This window comes from Pholis gunnellus (genome assembly GCF_910591455.1).
Source record: "Pholis gunnellus genome assembly, chromosome: 11".
Lineage (NCBI taxonomy): Eukaryota > Metazoa > Chordata > Actinopteri > Perciformes > Pholidae > Pholis > Pholis gunnellus.
In genome coordinates, this window is record NC_136538.1 from 19,161,814 (window position 1) to 19,180,729 (window position 18,916).

The 18,916-nt window shown below is 43.9% G+C and overlaps 2 protein-coding genes across 3 annotated transcripts; one reads left to right on the top strand and one right to left on the bottom strand.

The window, feature by feature from the left end:
* The first annotated feature begins 655 nt into the window (after positions 1–655).
* cfap36 (cilia and flagella associated protein 36) lies at positions 656–9,580 on the top strand. Its single transcript, XM_079168592.1, has 10 exons — positions 656–963; positions 1,355–1,419; positions 1,527–1,628; positions 3,316–3,430; positions 3,559–3,646; positions 5,124–5,283; positions 6,553–6,658; positions 6,886–7,067; positions 7,505–7,648; positions 8,608–9,580. Exons 1-10 carry the CDS (start codon positions 858–860, stop codon positions 8,689–8,691), a joined length of 1,152 nt encoding a protein of 383 aa, XP_079024718.1. The 5' UTR covers positions 656–857; the 3' UTR covers positions 8,692–9,580.
* A 268-nt stretch (positions 9,581–9,848) lies between these two features.
* ppp4r3b (protein phosphatase 4, regulatory subunit 3B) lies at positions 9,849–18,870 on the bottom strand. 2 transcript variants are annotated; one of them, XM_079169315.1, is made up of 16 exons: positions 18,426–18,870; positions 17,762–17,817; positions 17,137–17,235; positions 16,352–16,975; positions 15,645–15,722; positions 15,093–15,209; positions 14,819–14,935; positions 14,095–14,226; positions 13,838–13,940; positions 13,700–13,741; positions 13,272–13,430; positions 12,946–13,115; positions 12,699–12,838; positions 12,448–12,596; positions 12,214–12,353; positions 9,849–12,093 (listed from the first exon to the last, which is right to left on the bottom strand). In XM_079169315.1, the coding sequence occupies exons 1-16, from the start codon at positions 18,565–18,567 to the stop codon at positions 11,983–11,985; spliced, it is 2,379 nt and encodes a 792-aa protein (XP_079025441.1). In that variant the 5' UTR covers positions 18,568–18,870; the 3' UTR covers positions 9,849–11,982. The 2 variants fall into 2 exon arrangements, with proteins under 2 accessions (XP_079025441.1, XP_079025440.1); XM_079169314.1 differs by having other exon boundaries at positions 13,700–13,940.
* Positions 18,871–18,916: the final 46 nt, after the last annotated feature.

An 18,916-nucleotide genomic window follows, 5' to 3' on the forward strand; every position in this document is an offset into this window, starting at 1 on the left:
ATTTTGGTAAGAATGCCAAGTGTGACTCATCCTCAGTGCTGCCAAATAAGAGAATAAGCAGCCTAATCTGCATTATCTATGACTTGATTAGATTATGATTAGTATTATCAGATAAAAAACGTAATCCATGTACAGGTCAAAAACACACACACACACACACATCTCGGATTAAAGTTTCTCTTTGGCCTTCATCCATAAAAACCACATCAGAAGTAATAGAGATGTTAGAGATCATGAGGTATATTAAACCATCCTGGATGAAATACATCTCTTGGTAACACCTCTCATGAGTCCTAACCCACTAATCTAATCATATAATACAGTATATAATAGTATAACAGTCACAAGGGCCATTTTTCTGCATGCTTACTTGCTTTTAATACATTTGAGTGCATTTTCATAATTATGCTGACATACTTTAACACTTTAACATTTTCAATGCAACATCCATAATTCTAAGTATTACGTTTAAGTAGATTCAGTATTTGTCCAGTATGGTATGAGTACTTTCTTAGTACTTACCACTGCTATTGACCACTAACCGTGGCCGCTACTCGTCTGGGCTCGAGCATGAGCTCGTGCAGCGTCGGAATGACGTAACGGTTACTTTAGCAACCGATTAGGCGTCACCATCCCGGGCTTGCGAATTCATGAGTGCGCTTTTTTTCTCTCCCCGGAGAACCCGTCCCGTCCCGTCAAGAGAGGAGCAAAGAAACCCGCCGCTGTGACGATCAAATGGGGACAATCAACTAGATGTCTTTGTCCATCGGTTTGGGTGGAGTAACGTTATATTCGTGGTGTAGCGGTGGTGCTGCTGGTGCTGGTGTTGTTGTTGTTACTCAGCAGCAGCAGCCAACATGGCTGAGGATGACAGTGAGTGGGTCGTAGAGAGCATCGTTGGCTACCTGGGGAGTCCCGAATGGGTCATTCCCGTCACGGACTTTATGGAGAACAAATGCACAGGTAAAAACAGTTTATATATATATATTTAAACGGGTTATCTGGCTTTACAGTAAAGATGTGCACCGTTAGCGCGGTGGCTAAGCTAACGCTAACTTGCGACTGCGTTGTTTTTGCTCGCTTTTTTTTTTTACCGTAATACGCGTCCTTTTTTGCGAGTTTTTCACATTGTCCTCGATGTGTGAAGCCACAAAGGACACAGAAAGCAAGTCGACACCATGTATCAAGTCATAAGTCAGTAAAGGTACCTTACAGACCTCAGCTACCAAAAGGGTCACGCACATTACCTTAATGTGTGTGATTTAAGCTCCAAAACAAGTGTTGCCACATGTCTCCTATGGGGCAAAGTATACATGTTGAATTACTAACTAATAACTAATGTGTTATTTCTTAGTTTTTGATGACGAAGATGAAAACAAGTTGTCATACACAGAGATCCACCAGCAGTATAAGAAGTTGGTGAGTATAGTATTTGGTCCAACTGTCCCATAAACATGACTCATTAGTGGGTTTCACGTTATTGACTCATCAAACTGCACTGATGTAAGCTGCTTTGCTTTGTGTAGGTGGAGAAGCTGCTGGGGAATTACATGCAGGAGGTTGGCATCGACGAGCAGCAGTTTCTGGATGCATGCACCTCTCCGTTTGCCAAGTCCAAAACACTGCAGGTACCTTAAGCTCCCTGCTGGCACACCACTGCCGGCCTGCACATTAACCCTGGATCTCTGGGATTGGGATTTGCTTACATACATAGCCCCAGTTATGCTGCTTTTGTAGATGGTGCCAAACATAGCTAATCTCCTCCTTCAAGGCAGATGTGTGTTTTACTGATGAATCAGCGAAATTGTGATTGTTTGTGGAGAAACTCAGTTTTACAGATTTGTTGATTAAATCAATTGATAAGAAATCAATTAGTCAGAGTGTTTGTTGCATTGGATTTTCTTTGGATGTTGACGGCCCTATTTGTGACATATTTATCCCAAATTTAGATCTGTCAGTTCCAAGCAATTCTTTTATTAATTCTTTGCCTGACATCAGGAATCTCTCATGTTTTCATAACTGTACCAAAGACTTGACTTGGCACACTCCTGTTTGGCCCTTTTAACATGTATTCAAATGTTGACTCCCACGGCGCCTGTTGACTCTATAATATTAGTTACAGTTTAAAATGTTACAGCCTATTGTTAGATTTTCCTTTGCACTGATCAGCAGGTGTGAAGTGGATGTGTCTGATTTGCAGGGACGCAGATCCGGATTTCGCCGCAGTCCTCAGCAGACATGGATCTCATTAATTACCATTGAGATAAATAGTTAATGTCTACAAAGCAGGTCAAATTCTCCTCAAAGAAAGATTAACAGTTTTGTCTTCTGCTTCAGTTTGAGACTTCAATCAGGATCATGCAGTCACACAAACAGTAGTACGAAGGCCTTATTTTGTGTCGTGTTGCATTTTTCTTGCTTTTTTGGGCTCTTTTATATGAGAGATTGCTTGCTTCCCCTTTGTGTCCTGGATAGTAAAATTAGCAGAACACAATTTACCTTAATTAGTTAAAAAAAAAAAGCTAAAGAATAAGGCCCAGACTCAGAATCACTGACTAATGATGATAAGTTCCTTTATTCTACCTTTATCTGAGACAGTTTTGCAGGTAGTTTTGCTACCTTTTTTAGACTTACCTACTGTAGCGGACTGTATCTATTCTGTGATTAAGTTACTCAGAGACACAGGATGTACTGTAGGTCTGGGCTTCAGGCAGAAACAGTAGGAGAGACTGACAAAGGGAGAAGGGAAATATTGCAGAGAGATGCTGAGCATAGACTGAAAACCTGATGACCCACTTGAGCTAAGAACACTGATCTTGGTTGGTCAGGAAGATTTTCCAAGCATTAGCCTAGATAGGGGGCCAGACCTTTGAATACAGGTAGGAAGCTAATGTGACAGATAAGGCATAAGTAGCACTCTGTTTGCAAACAGCAAGCTTAATTTGTGTCGGGACTTGGAGTTGAGTGTACACACTGGACGTACTTGTACATCCTGTCCTGAACAACAGAGGACTAACAGAGCAAGAACATCCTTCTAGGAACCCTGACGATCTCAATCAATACCTTCCTTTTTGTTCCGTGAAACATTCTTAGACCTCGGTAATGTTGACAAAACAGTGCAGCTATGCAAGAAGGTTCTTCTGGACAAGTTTGAATATTTGAATAAATGTGTCTTTACTTACAGATTGAGTGTGTTGAGTATATCAGTCACCGACGCGTCTCTCTACCTGGTCGTAACGCCACTCATTCATCATTGCCCTGTGGGCACAGTGACCTTTCATGCTCTTATATGTGGTTGTTGTTTTTGTCGTTCAGTCGGTGTTCCAGACAGTTCTGGCCACAGACGACTTCCAGATATTTCGCTCCCTGATGGTCCAGAAGAACATGGAGCTGCAGCTTCAAGCCCTCAGAGTCATTAAAGAAAGGAACGGTAGGCTGGACTATAACACACACACACACACACACACACACACACACACACACACACACACACACACACACACAAACAGGAAATCACTTCTGATATAGCTGCAAGTGATACGCCTGCTCTGTGTGTAGGGGCCCTCCCAGAGTGTCTGACTGATGGTGTGGACGTGATGACAGAGCTGCAGGATCAAGAGATGAAAATCCTGCAGGAAGTTCTCAAGTAAGTCACCTCTTCCCCCTCTCTCTTCTACTCTCTGTGTCACTCTCTCGCTATCTTTCTCTCCCTCTCACACACACACACACACACACACGATGGGTGCATGAACGATAGATGCAATAGAATCAAAGACATGTTATGATCCCTGAACTCTGGAGTTGTGATGTTATGGGTTGCAATGATGAGATCATATGATTGCTCATATCATATCCTCATGTGGCTTTTTACTCTCTTAATTCTGACAAAAAAGCTCAAAAATAAGTTTTTTCCTCTGATATTTCCACATGTTCTCTATGCGTCCGTTGCCCTTATGTGTCCAGGTGTCTAGGAGCTCCGGCCCCGGCTCTCTAATGGGATTTTGCCCGGGGCAGCCGTGCCAAGTAGAACACACCGAGTCTAACGGGACCGCGGTTAAGCTCCTTAGAGTCCAGCTAATGTAGATTGGAGGGATTGACACTAAACAAGCAACTGAGAGAAATAGTATTTTTATCTCCTTTGTCTCACCAGGATACTTTGGCTGCTTATCAACTTTTTTGTTTTCTGGCATTATAGACTGCCAATACAACGCCTTTCTGCAACTGACTTCACCATAAGCACTTGAATGCAACATGAAGGAATTGCAACTGCATTGCCTTTCAATGACAACATACCATGAAGTCGTTAATGCAGCTAAATGTTTCCTGTGATGGATTTGGCAAAATAAACAACATGGTTTATAGAAACCATGTTTCTCAGCTGTACAGCAGTCTCACATCTGGCGGACTGACTTATGCTCACTATGTTGTGGTTTACAGTATCATTTCAATAGTTGCAGTTTTAGACTTGATTGACAGTCCAAATGTCTTGCTGTGCTATCAGTATCTCAGCCATCAGTCATTTTTGGATGCTATAAAATCCTCACAGGGTTTCTGACGACGCACAGTCACAGCTGGAATGACTTCAACTCCACTGTCATTCATTCAGTTTTGTTAAACAAACTGTTTTAGACACATTCTGCAATATCTTTTTCAACCTTAAAAAGATATTGCTGATTTTGAACAGTTTTGTCGACTATCCTTTTCTCGCTCTTTTACATCTCTCTCTATCTGCACACCTAGTGGTAAACGCTTTGCGGAAGTCTCCTCTAATTCAAATTAAGTTGTTAAATAAATCAAATTAAAGGATCTGTGTGTGGCGTGCTGGTGATGCCTGGGAGCAGGGGAGGGCATATTGTGGTTATCACATGACGTTGCTGAGTTATTCTAGCTTTGTTCCATCTGCCAAAGGTTAAATGTACAATAGAACCTGCTTAGCTGTAGATTAGCCTCGCTCTTATCACACCTGGGCTGCTAAACACGCTCTTCAAACAGTCCACGGGTGCTCTTGAATGCTCGGTATCAGGACCAGTTCAGGCAAAAGCAATTACTTCTGCTTGGGCTAATTTATGCACAGAGAAAAATCAGACAAATTCAAATGTATTATTTCTTTTTTTCCCCCCCAGAAAGTCAAAAGAGGAGTACGATGAGGAAATGTCCAGGAGGCTGCTTTTAGGTGAAGAGGTTGGCTCCACTTCCAGCAGCTGCTCTGATAAGCCAATAGCAGATAACAGTGAAGCCCAGAACACCTCCACTGCTGCCAGCCAACAAAGCAGCGCTGCCAAGGTAAGGCATCAAGAGCACCATGAGCCCAGTAAGACCTGTAACACCAGCAGCATCTCTGTGTTACCGTTGTTGGACTTATTTCAGACGTGCAGTACCTGACACTAATGCTTAATGGTTACTGCCAACATACTTTTTTTCCCCCTTAAAGCCCGATCTCGCCTTTTTATAACGTGACACTGTCTCCAATTCATTCCACAAGACCATAGCTGAGGGGAACGGTGACAGCAGCCGCAGTAATGGTCACCACGTCCCACTAGTGAACGGAAACCCTGCCACTGAATTTAATCTGGTAACGGAACCATTGTAATCAATGACCTGATGATAAATACAACACAGTTTACTGCCCCGTCTAAGGATGCATTAATACCATTTTAAAAGTGTAGGTACATGTAAAACTCAATGTATGTGAATTGGGTTTTGGATTTTTCTCTGATACCAAAATGTACTGCATGGTACACAAATATTGGTATAATATTCAGAAGTATCAGTGCATCCTGAGGGCAGGTAGTATTCTTCTGTTTCATAGCATGCGTAGTAGTTAGGTCATGTAGAATCTTTGTAGTTTTAAATCCTGTAACTGAGGTCGCTTGTGTAGTATTCAAATATTTGCTGACTGCAGGGAGACTGGGGAAGTGTTTCTTGCACTTTACACACGATTGAACATTGTCTTTAGATATTTAGAGGCCATGTAAATGCACATCCTGAGTCTTTCACCGGTCGGGATCTTCCCTGACCAGTTTGGTGAGGTACTAGCATCGGGTCAATTGGAAAATGTGGCTTGTGTTTTTCCAGAATCCAGCAATGTTTACAGTAACACACACTAGTGCTTACAAGTCTACAATCTGAGGACTACATGTGGTAGTAGCAGCATTAGCATGTCGCAGTAGTGGGCTGATTTTGATGCAGTGTTTGTGTGTCATCTGTACAACATGTGTTAAAGGGACAGCTCATCCCCAAATCCCAAATGCATGTTTCCTTTTACCTGTAGTGCTATTTATCGATCTAGATGTTTTTGGTTTTGAGTTGCCTTGTTTTGGAGAAAAAAGACTACATTTAAAAAAAAAGACCTCACTGCTCGCATCAAGGTCTTCAGCTTATCATGAGGAACTGGGTCAGGATTTCTGGAAAGAGACATTGCTGTTGAGTTTATTTCAAGTGTATTTTTTGGTGCTTTGAGCATCCCACGGCTGATACCTCCAAAACTTTGCAACTCACTACAGGTAAGAGGAAAAATAACTCCCTTTAACGTGTGCGGGTCCCTTCCTCCAGGTCAACGGCAAATCTGTCACCAAAGAAGAGAGCAAGACGGATGCCCCAGTGGGAGGAGTTACGAAAAGTGCAGCTAAACGCAGCTCCACGTCTAAACCCACACCAGGTATTTCAGAAGAGCTTCAAACTCTTCTCCACCAACTCTGAACTGCTCGTCACTTTGTCTTATTCAAGCTCATTTAGCTTGTTTACTGGTTTTCTTTTCCTTTCACAACCAACCTGAGAACGCTGCGAGTTATCAAACTCATTTAAAACGTGTGTGTGTGTGTGTGTGTGTGTGTGTGTGTGTGTGTGTGTGTGTGTGTGTGTGTGTGTGTGTGTGCGTGTGTGCAGATTGTGGCAGTAATGGGGTGGAGTCCAGAGTCCTTCCAGCAGTGAGAGCTCCAGTAAAGTCCGGTGAAGCCCCCGTCAGCCTCGGTCCCGGCACCAAGGAGCAGAGCAGCAGCAGCCAGACTGCAGCCGAGGCGTGTCTGGAGGAGGCGCACAGGGAGGCTGGCTTCTCCAAGCCATATACTGTGAGTCTGTCCTCTTGCTTCTGTTAGCACAGTTGTGTGAAGTTGTTGTTATTAGGATATCAAATTCCCTGGGAGAAGCAGAACCAGGTCTGAAGACTGTCAGACCCTTTTGCAATAAAATTAGAGGTTTTCTGAAGGGACTCTGGTGCTCGAAAAATACCAGAATCTGGGAGTTTTAACAGCTGAGATCACTTCAGTGCATAACAAACATATCCAGTACAACTCAGAGCTTCCTGAAAACACAATGTAAAGTGGCACCAGAATGATTTAACCTAAAACTGTGATAAACATACTTGTTTGTCTTTTTGCTCATTAGTGCCCCGATATCCCAAATTCCTTAATTTTTAGCAATTTAAAATAGCTGGAACACAGTTAAATGGGCACAAATGGTTTGTGTTCTCCTCCCGTTTCACCTCCTTCTCCTCTTCCCTCCGCAGGAGTTAACAGCGTCTCAGCAGGAGCAGCTCCAGCAGAGGGCGGCATATCTGCGTCAACAGCGAGACAAACTGCACGCGCTGAAAAAAGAGCAGCAGAAAACCAAGCAGGTGACCCCGCCAGAGGAGACGCCCACACCCGTCCCAGTAAGTCCAGCCTCTTCCTGTGTCTCCCTTTAAAGCTCTCCCTTCACAAAAAGGTCTGACAGCACAACATGGCTGATGATGTTCGGTGTAATTAACTGTTTATTTCCTCATATTGTCCGATTAGAGTTATTTAGAGAAGTTGTAAATACAGACTCCAGATCATTTCAGGGTAACGCTGGCTTTGAGTTGTGTCTCTCAGTAATCACGATAAGAAGTTGTGACAGGGTTTTATCATTTAGACTTTTTACATTCTTTTCAGTTTGGTCACATTTCTTTTATCTTTTACGTCCAAAACCACATTCTTGATTTCACCTGATTTTCTTTAACCCGCGTTTTTCCTCCTGATTTTTCTTTCTTTTTCTTCACAACCATCCCGTCGACTTATTTATCGGCTGGTTGCTCTTGGTTTCTTTCTGCCTGTTTCTGACCTGACCTGGCTTGTCAGGAGGCGGTGGGGCAGTCCCAGAGGAATGGGGCCTGTACCACCCCTCCTCCTCCTCTTCTTCTTCCTCCTGCTCCTCTTCCTCCAGCACAACACTCCGCTAACTCCTCCAAACAGAAGGTGATCCATCAACTGTCTCTGTCGTGCTCTGTCACAGCCCCCCCCCCCCCCGAGAACAGAAAAGGAACAGAGACCGCAGTCTTTTACTCCACGAAGTGAAGAGAATAAGGTCTCATTTACGTACATGCTGGATCGGGAAATCGCACCCACTGACCAGCTACTTGTACTGAAAGCTAGCATTTTAATTCATCAACACATCCTCTTTAGAGCTGTAAAGCGTTATAAACACTGATAATACATGTGTTGCATAGCCATATTTCCAATAGCAGCTGCTTTTGATTAGTTCTATAGCTAATCATGTATACCTGGTTGTATTCCCCACTGCCTTTTCATTCCCTCAACACTTTGTCTTAAGCCACTGGCGGTGATTATTATTTCTGTCCGATTCTTCTTGCAGGAGATATCTGCTGAGGAGAAGAAGAAGCTACAGAAGAGAAAACATCTGGCTGACAAGCTGAAAGAGGAAGTGATCAAGAAATAACTGCAATATTCCAAATTATATCTCGTCTGTTTACTCCGTTAATCACACACGGCTTCCTTCACACTGCCTCCTTCAGCCAGATCATTCACTTTGGGTAAAACATGAGTTCTTTTCATCGCCGTCTACACGGGAAGAAGGTACATCTGCTTTTATATTTGTGGATGTACCAGTATGTGGCAGTCTCCACTCGTATGAGCACACACACACGAGTATTCGAGCATGTCTGACTGAGAAGGTGGAGAAAACACAAAGAACCAGTCAGGCAATATGCAGCCAGTGTTACTAGAGTCGAGTGGAGAACCCAGATGGCTTTTACTTCACATCACGAGACACACCTGTGTCCAAAGCGCTCCGTATTTGCCACGGCTAGCACTACATTTACTTTGTCATTTAGTCTGCGTCCAAATTCTAAATGCAGAATGTATGGACTATATAGTGGCCTGAAAAAATATAATGTTCACTGCATGTTCACTAGATAAAGATCTGACAATGCAGTGCTTCACTATTGATAGTATCGATGTTTATTATGCAACACTGCACTGATTCACGACTCGTTTCTGTGCTCACCACAGTAAACCAGGGACTAAAGGAGTGATTTTCAACACATCTGTGCTCGTTTCTCTGTAGAAAACAGGCAATAAAAGGTCACACATGTGGTGAAACACTAACTCGACGTACCAGTGAGTTAAGGATTAATGCTGGTGGAAGAGTTCTACGTTCAGGTGAGGGTAACATTAGCGAGCACCCATGTACAGTCCTGTCGTGAGCGTCAGCTGATCACACTGTAGCAGCTCATCCTCAAAGACGAACACTCGTGTGATCGTGAAGGGGCCACGGCAGCTTTCTACGAGGAACGCAGTATTTCACGCCATTTAATAAATCATTTTATAGAAACAAGCTCGACCCCAGACTGTCTGTGTGAGTGAGTGTGTGAAAACTACAGCCATCTTTTAGGTACCTGGTCTCAGACCGATCCTCCCTTTTAATCTGGATAGAGTGCTTTGGTGTTATGCAGAGAGGGATTCATCACCAAGTGTTCTTGTTTGTATTTAGAACATTTTCATTCAACATGAATCACTTTCCTGGTACAAAAACATGTCGATACCTTGCAGTAAAATGTGTACAAATGGTATTCCACTCTAATATCTAAACTTGCTTTTGGGGCGTTTTGATCAAATACAATCATCTGGACTCAAAAAGGAATGATTCAGAAACAATTAGATTATTTGTCACTCCTGTTGCCAAATCAGTAAATTATTAAAACAAAAGCCAGATTTACAAGTTCAATGTCAGGGTCACATTTAATTTCAAAACTTATCAAATAAATTCATACAAATGTTAAGAATGGATAGTGGTAGTAAATGCACTTGGTACAAATTCATTAAGGGGAGGAGGGGGGGAGGGGCAAAAACAGTGAAATTGTTGGGCAACGCTGACAGACAATCCGCTGCTCGTGTACGACTGAACTCCTGAAAAGCACATTATTGGCAATAATATTTTTACACGTGCTCCTACGCGGCGGCTCATGACAGACGTCTGAGTTCTGAATCCCTTCTCCGGCCTCTCTGTGTGTGCTAGTGGTGAGACGATACAACACGAGAAATGTTTACAGCCAACAGCAAACCGTCTCCTCCGACATCGTCAAACCTGTGTGTCGTCAGAAATACTCCACTGAAGCAACGGTTTGACTCGAAAAACTGCACCAACTCAGGGGTTAGATCATCTTTTCATAACTAGGGAGAATAAACAGCTCAACCAATCATAGAATATGAATTAAACTTAAAAAAGAAAATGTAAAAAAATTGTTTTCCTTCAACGTATTTTTGATCTGGAGAGTTGTTTTTATGTTTAACATTCTGGTCCGTTGGTGTTTCACCACTAGCAGCGTCACAGCGCTCACACATGGTGGGTAACTGAGTCTAGTCTGAAGGGGGCAGAGTCTTAAACCTTCTGAAAACAAGAGTGCCCTAAATCTACTCTAACTGCTCAGGTCCGTCACCCAGTTAAAACAAAAAGGTGTGCATCGTATTGAGGCCACTGAATTCTTCAATCCACTAACATACAGAACTCCAGACATCCTCGAAATGTTGGCTGCAAAAATGACTTTACTGCAGTTTTAATACGTTATTTTTTAAAACCAGCATTTTACATTGAATCAAATGAACTGGACTGAAGGGGTGAACAGGGACCCCCACCTTTTGTGCAACAACAACAAAAATACACAGGTAGGTAGGTAGGTATCCTCTCTCTCCCCTTTGAAAATCAGATCAGGGAAAAATGATTAAAAAGAAAGAAAAAAAAAACATCTGTACAGTACTTTTTAACAAAGTCATGAAATACAGGATTTCTGGCATACGCAGTCCTGTGTGTGAGACGCCGTGTGTGTGTGTGTGTGTGTGTGTGTGTGCCTTGGCCATATTGGCGCCATGGCTTCTGTAGGTTTGAGTCCTGCTCCTCTGGATCTAAGTCTCATAACTGCTGAGTTTTTTTTTCGCCCCGGTACTTTTGTGACCTCCCTCGTCTCTTCAACATTTCATTTAATTCTTCTATGTCGCCTAGATCCCCTCTACCCCCCCCCCCCCCCCCTCGACAAACGTGATCAGTTCTGTGACAGGGCGGCCCTCGCTGCTGCAGCCAGTCAAGCTTCCTATAACTATGGCGGCTAGCACTGCTAGCCTGACTGAGCGGCTGGTTGTGTTCTGGCTTCCTCTGTCTCTGGAGCTCATTGGTTTGGGGTTCGAGAAGGATGGGATGAGGACACGTGAGGGTTCCTGTGGGGGGGCGGGGGGGGGGGCGTGGCTTTCGTACCGCAGCTTCCTTGCTACTGTTGCTATAGCATCAGAGCAGAGTCGGGGAACCGCCGTGGCAACGTTACGTCCACCGAAGCCTCTCTGGTCGGTACGTAGGATGAGGAAGTTGTTTCGGGAGGTCAGAACCGGGAGAGCAGGAGAGTGGAAGAGAGGAAGGGGTGAGTTTGAAAAGAGTATGAGTTTCCCCCCTCAGGAGGAAGAAAGGGGGATTTTGGGATCTTCTAGATGAGGCCGTTATAAAAAAAAGAGGTAAAATCAACAGGCTGAAGGAACAGACTGATTTGTCTTTCTTTCTCCGTCTCCTTCCACTGAGGGAGAAAAGAGCAGCAGAGATCGGGAGGGACTGGGTGAGGTGGGAGCTCGTCTTCGCCCGCCTCCTCAGCGAGACTGACAGGTGGCACAGGCAGGCCGAGGACCAATGAGACGACCAGAGGAGGGACTCAGAGTCCGTCCACTACGACCAAACAGAGGACAATTAGCCTTAAGAGCTCAGACGGGGCCGCTTCCTCGGAGTCTGTTCTTCCTCCTCCTCTTCGTCTTCATCCTCCTCGTCCTCATCGTCGGGGTAGTCCACCAAACCGACCAGAGCCGTCTAGGAGGAGAAACGGGAAGAGGAGCAACACAGTGAGGAAAAATGGCCACATAGGAAGCAACAAGCAAGGCAAAGACGATGTCCTTCTGAGTGCTACTGTTTGTTGCAGCTTGTCATTACCTTCACTACTGGTGTGGCAGGAAGTGCAACTGTTTTGACGGAGGAAGTTGAACTGTTGTTTGGAGTGAGGGCTGGTGAGGCAGGCGGGATCACGGCAGCTTTCCCGTTATTGTTGGCACCATTCGCTCCGTTGGCAGCTCCTGCAGTCACACAGATTGTAAATATCAAAGGTGCTGCAAACTGTTTGCAATCTGGAGGGGAAACTGTACGTGCAGCAACACCGGAGCAGCTCACCTTTTTTGGCTTCCATGTACTTGCCGTAGCTGTCAGAGAAGTCATCCTCCATTCGGCTCTTCTCCACGGCCTCCCCGTCGTCATCGTCGTCGTCGTCATTGAACCACAACTCCTCATCCTCGTCCATCGACCGTGCGTCTCTGCGATATCTAGAGAGAAAGGTGATCAGAATGAGCTTCCTTCATGTCTTTATAAATCTCTAAGACAACCACTGCTCTGATTTGACCTTTATGTCCCATCGGCCCACTGACCTGCTGAGTCTCTGACTCTGCCGGTCTTTTTCCTGCTCGTACCGGCCTTTCAGGCCCTTGAAAGTCTGGACATACTCAATGGATTCAAGTGCTTTGTAGAAGTTATCCACAATGTGAGCTATGAGAGACTTAACGTCCTCCTGGAGAGAGAAGAAAACGGTGGAACATCACAACCAATCCACCTTCAGTGCTACGTGCACACAACCAACACATCTCATTAAGGTGCATGTGTTGCGTGTCTACACACCACTTTGATGAACTCAAAGAGCTCTATGATGGCTGAGTTGAGGAGGTTGTATCGGGTGCCGTTGTCCAGCAGGGCGTTGATGACGGGCTCAAACAGGTTCCCTTTGATGATGTAGCGGTTGTAGTACTCGTCCTTCAGACCAATGATCCTGCGCATGAAACGCAGGGCACCTTGGACAAAAACAGACAAGAATGTTCATTGTAGTGAGATGTATAAAGCAGACCCACAGCTCAGATACGGTTAACCGACGACTGTACACTTAGAAGAAGTTCATTCATAAAGTAGGACAACTGAGAAGGAAATAAATGGTGCGTGTGTGAACTTACAAAGAGCCAGGAAGGTGTGCTTTGAGTTCATGAGCACCAGCACTCTCCTGAGCAGGTCTTTGTTCATAATGTAGGTCTTGATGTGATACGTGTGGTGCTCCACACAGAAGGTCAGGAGCTCCAGGATTAGGGCCAGCAGCTGGGCTGTCTGGAAGTTGTCTACACAAAACAATGAAAAAAAACAAAGCAAATGAGCAACGCAACATTTCCACAAATTCACATAAAGCTGTAGACTATGCAATTATATTAGGGAAAGTACTTCAACATTACAGCTACTTCATCATTTAAGCCATTATGAAGAAGGACATGTGTGGAGGGTGGAGGTGGAAGTAAAGCGAGACTAAAACAGAATTCATGTAATGTTACTGTAACTATGCGCCCAGTCAAGCTTTTTGCCGGGCTGATGGTTGACGTTGAGTAACACTCACCTGGACAGACGGGGTTGATCTTAGCTGATCCCTCCTGCAGATCTGAAAGGCCGAGACACAGAATAATCAGTGAACTCCTCTGTTTACCGTACAGTCTGAAACACTCCGGCTTATGTGCGGTCTCTGTCCCCGGCTCACCTTTTGAGTTTTTGTCATGTGCCGTGTTGGCCAGCAGAGGAGCAGTGAGGACATGCATGCAGTACTTGTAGAAGAAACTCAGAAATTCGGTCTTCTCGGTTTTCTGTAAGGAAACAAAGAACATTTAATAAGAGCCGTTGATGTTTTAGGCAAAATGATTTAGGGAAATATAATGTAAAATATGACCCTGGCCATCAATACGTGGTTATACTGCCAGTCACCATTAAAACGGCTGTGTGTGTGTTGGTTCTGCGTACATTGGTGGAAGCCAGCATGTTCTCGGGGTCGATGAGCGTCCTGAGCAGACCCATCAGCTGCACAGCTCCTCCTAACTCTGGGTCAGAGTCACAGATCATCTGCTTGATCACAACATTTATCAGCAGAACATCCTGCAAACAAAAGAAAACACGGTAGAAGACAGTTAAAAGGATGCGCATTCGGTCTGATGGTGTAGAATGATTAAAAGAGAAATTCAACGAAGATTTAGCACGACAGTATGCAACCCGTACACTACTAGAAGATCATGTATTATAAAGAAAGATTAGGGATTCCCTGAACTATACAGGCTCCACTTCTATGTGAAGAAGTGGAAGAACAAGAAAAGGAGGGTTTTATCAAACTAGTAGAGCTGCCAGTTGTGGGCCTCTTGTCCATCCTCGTATTATTTTACGACGTTTTGAAGTGTTCACAATCACACAGGATTCAAAAATACCATTTGATATTTAGAGTTCACCTCGATTACTAAGTGCTTGTAAGGCTTTACGGGCACATTGAGGCTTTTATTTGGGAAAGCTTTTTGCCATGTGTAAGTATTTTTGCACATGAATTGTATGTAAAATGTATGCAGCAGAGAGCTAATAAAAAAATGTATGAGAGAAATACTGTAAAAAGGTATATTTGTGCATCACTCGGTATAAAATATTTCATCAATCACACTTGAGGGCAGTACATCAACACTGTGCTACATGAAACTGGGCTTACGTCGTCTGTCTGCTGAGGTTCCTGCATGACGAACTCTCTGACCATGGAGGGGCTGAATTCCACCAGGTAAGAGAAGATGTCTGTAGCTGCTGCCCTCACCTGCAGGTCATCCATCCCCTGCACAGGAGGGAAATAGGATTGAAGACCAGAACAAAGAATTCTACACAATAAAACATTTCCGCAGATTATTCATAGGCAAAATACAAATATGGGAGTGTGAGAAACCGAGGAACTGTTTTATTAGCAACGAATTCATGCAACGGTCAGAACCTACCATGACTATTTCAAGCGCAGGTAAAATGCCGAGATTTGCCAGCGTTTTGAAGAAAGCGTCCCTGTTTTGTGGCTGCAACGTTTGTGAAAAAGCACAGAATTCCTTGACAAAGTTCACCTGAAATTTACAGGAAAAAAAAAAAAAAGATGTGACGTTTAGACAGATTAAAAGCAAACGGTTAAAGGTCATTGACAAAAATACTTTTCCCAAGCAGTGTTTCATGTGTAGAGCAGTGAGAGAAGTTATTTTTAGTCTCAAACACAGAGATACAAAGCGTTTCAAAAGAATAAAGGACAACTGCATGAACGGAATCAATTATTTCCTATTCCACTCTCAGTGACGGTCTGCACTGTTGAATGGATAATGTTGCCAAAGCGGTTGTAGCCAATAGACAAAGAGGTAATTGACATCTAAAGCAGTACGGATAACCGTGCAGTAAATATTTAACCCTCGCAAAAGAAGCAGCATTGCAGACAGCAGAATGAATCACAATGAATCATCAACACAGCATCACAACATCTGGCCTGGAGATTTAACAACTGTTTGACTCACAAGCTCTCTCCTTTTACTGTCTTCTGTGGCTTCATCTGTGAGCTGTGCGAAGACCTCCGTTAGGAACTTCTCATCCTCCTTTGGCACACGGAGAAAAGAAAAAAAAGGGTTAAAAAAAATCAAGCTACTGAAGAAATAAAAAGGCGTAAAATCCAAATATAAACAGAAAGGGGAATACACAACTTAATCCTGGACACTTTTTATTCAACTTTATCATCAACTAGAATCAAAAACACTGAGGGAACCCATGATTCTTACAGACAGCCGCTTCATGAGCCCTATAATACAATCATAGGATGTAGAAAACGTGAATATGAAATAGTTGGACTGTAAATTACTGTTTGCATCATGAATATGATTGTGTGGTACAAATTATTATCAATTAACACCTGACTCGCATAAAGAAATCCACTTACAAGCAGTACAATAGATCTTTCAAACACCTTTCAAAAATATTTTTATTATTGTATATTTTAATAGTTCAACTGTCACAAGACAAAACTCGATGCACACACGCATGAGCTTTTGTCGCTTACACAATTTTCAGTCAGTGGCAACTGATTATAGATTTAGGAAAATACTGCAGATACAGAAATGTTCACCTGTAACCTGTTCAACAGCAAATGAAAGCTGGTACAGAAAAGACAATGGCTTGTTGACAAATGTGCCTTAAAGAAAAATACATGTTACCTGGTTTGGACCCTTACCTGCAACATACTGACAATCTCCACCTTGTTGAAGAAGATGAAGGAGGTGAGTGTGGACAGGAAGTTCTCCTCAAAAACAGATGGCGTGGGCAGGATGATGTCCTGGATGTACTGCACCCGGTAGGTTTGGTGGATCTTCTGCCGCAGCTCAGAGTCCGTGATAGGGATCACCTCCTTAAACTTAGCCGTCTTGGTCAAGAATTCCCGGTGCCGTTTAGGCTGAACCAGCGCTGGGTCATACTCGAGGCAGCCCACCACATCCATGATACAGTCATCAGAGAACATCACCTCAAAGAGGGCCGCTTTGTTGAGGAACAAGACGCCACGGACAATCTCATAGAGGTGATGTAGGCCTTCCCTGTTGTCCAGGTCCTCGCATACTCTGAAGAGACCCAGGAGTTTCTTGATGTAGCCCTCGCTCATCAGGGCCAGGGCCAGTTTTTCCCTCCGGATGGGCGAAGACAGGACAGAGGTAACCAGGTCAGCGATCTCCTCCAGTCGGCTTAGCTCACAAGGCGGGAGCTCCACCAGGTGGCTCGTCTCCGGAATCTCCTCGAAGCGCTCCTCTTCCGACTCATCGATAGGGTCCTGGGTGATGTCCAGGGCCGGGTCCTTGCCTTGAACCTGGGAAATAAATAGTTGGTAGATATGAAGTAAGGAATTAAACTAGAAGTATTAATGCACTGCCTCTTGCGGTAGTGTCAATAGAACTCAGCCAACCAGCACCAGCATAGTTTGTGTACCCTCCACTAAACAAAAATGTCACAAAACTGGATTTATTTTACCTGGCAAATCTTCTCCCATATCTCATCGCAGCCCGCCTTTTCCTGGAAACTTAGGGCAAGGTCATAATTATCTGCTTCCGACCAGACAATCAGTGTGTCCTGGTAGGAGGAAATAGAAAACATCAAACTGTATACAAAGAAATGCTTATCGTATTTACAGGACACACTCAAACACAGTTGCATGCGCTCTCTCAAAAACACACACACACACACACACACACTCAGAGGTCGCATTATCAAAACAAGCCTCAAGAAGAGCAAGACATCACATATTACCAACACACACACACGCTCTTTCAAGCCTTTGATGTCCTTTAAAATGGTCAATGGTTACTTTGTCTACAGTCAGATCTATCATCTCAAACGGTGTGGCATGTGTGTTACAAATGTATCTCGTTGTACCGACTGTTGTGAAAAACAAGTTCACTGGTATTGTGACCAGGTTTACACTGGGACCAGACATTGGATTACCATTGTCTGCACTGTATCTGTGTGGCAGCACTTGTCAAGCAACAGGCCTCAATGTTGAAATGATTACATTTTCACACTCTAATTTAGGAAATACTGGAGGTTTGCACGGGCATGTCTTTTGTAGCGGATCCGGGCTCAGGTTATCTATTCTTACCTGTTGTTTCTGATATGCAGTATTCGGGCTTATCTTCGACTCCAATAGTAGAGATCCTAAAAACACAAAGACTTGGGTAACTTTTTCATCTCCGAGCTATAGAGGCAATGCTCACAACAAAGATCACCACATAGCTAACGTGACCAAGTATTGAAGGTTGAGGTCAATTAACCTGTGTGGCAGTCAGAGAGCATGTAAGTAGACAATGTGAAACGATGAATAAAACAATGTTGCACAACTACTACGTTAAAAACAGCAGCTGGGATTATTATCGCTAAATTAGCCTTTTCCAGTGTTATTCATTTTTTGGGATGATCTTTGCGTGGATAGTGGTTTACTAACCCGAGTAATAAGAAGTTTGTACATTTAAGACAAGACTTTGAAGGCCCCCCCATGCTACTGAGATCGCCTGCTATACTAACGAGCTTGCTAGCACCAGCTATTCAGTACATGTTAGCCTTTTATCTATCGGCAATGATAATACGGGTTGTTCTAACGGTTAGGAAACACCGGCTTCAAAGAGCTAACTCAACGAAACAATCCCCAATAAGATAACCAAAGTACACATAGTGGCCAATTGTATTCTGTCCGAACAACCAGAAGTTAGCGTGCTAACGCTAAGCTAACTGTAGCATCAATGCGGCTGTGCTAACTGTGAACTCACCGTCCGATTCTGCTCGAACTAATAGCGATATTCCCTTCAGACGTTCAACGAACGTAGACGAGACGTGTCCGGTGCCCCGATCGTCCCACTGCCGGTCTTCATTCAGCGTGTACACTTTCACCCGCCGCCGAGTGTCCGACATGGTTAACCGAGCCGGAGCTAGCAGGCTAGCTAACTAAGCTAACAAGCTAATCACCTCACACCACGTCTGGTGGTTTCCTAGCCTCGACCTGTTAACTTTGTTTCCACCCGCATGTTATATAAAAACATGCACGTCTACCGTAAAGTTTAACAATAGCCGTGGAATGTATCGGTAGCTGATTCATAAACACATTACGTTCACGAGGTGAAACAGCTCGACAGGAGGGCCCTGTTATCAACCAGTAAAATTCACAAGAGAACACAACAACTCTTAACGGCCTTCTTTGCTAACGTCCACAGACCGCCATCTTGTAATCCGATCTTGTGTTCTTTTTCTTCTTCGACGTCAA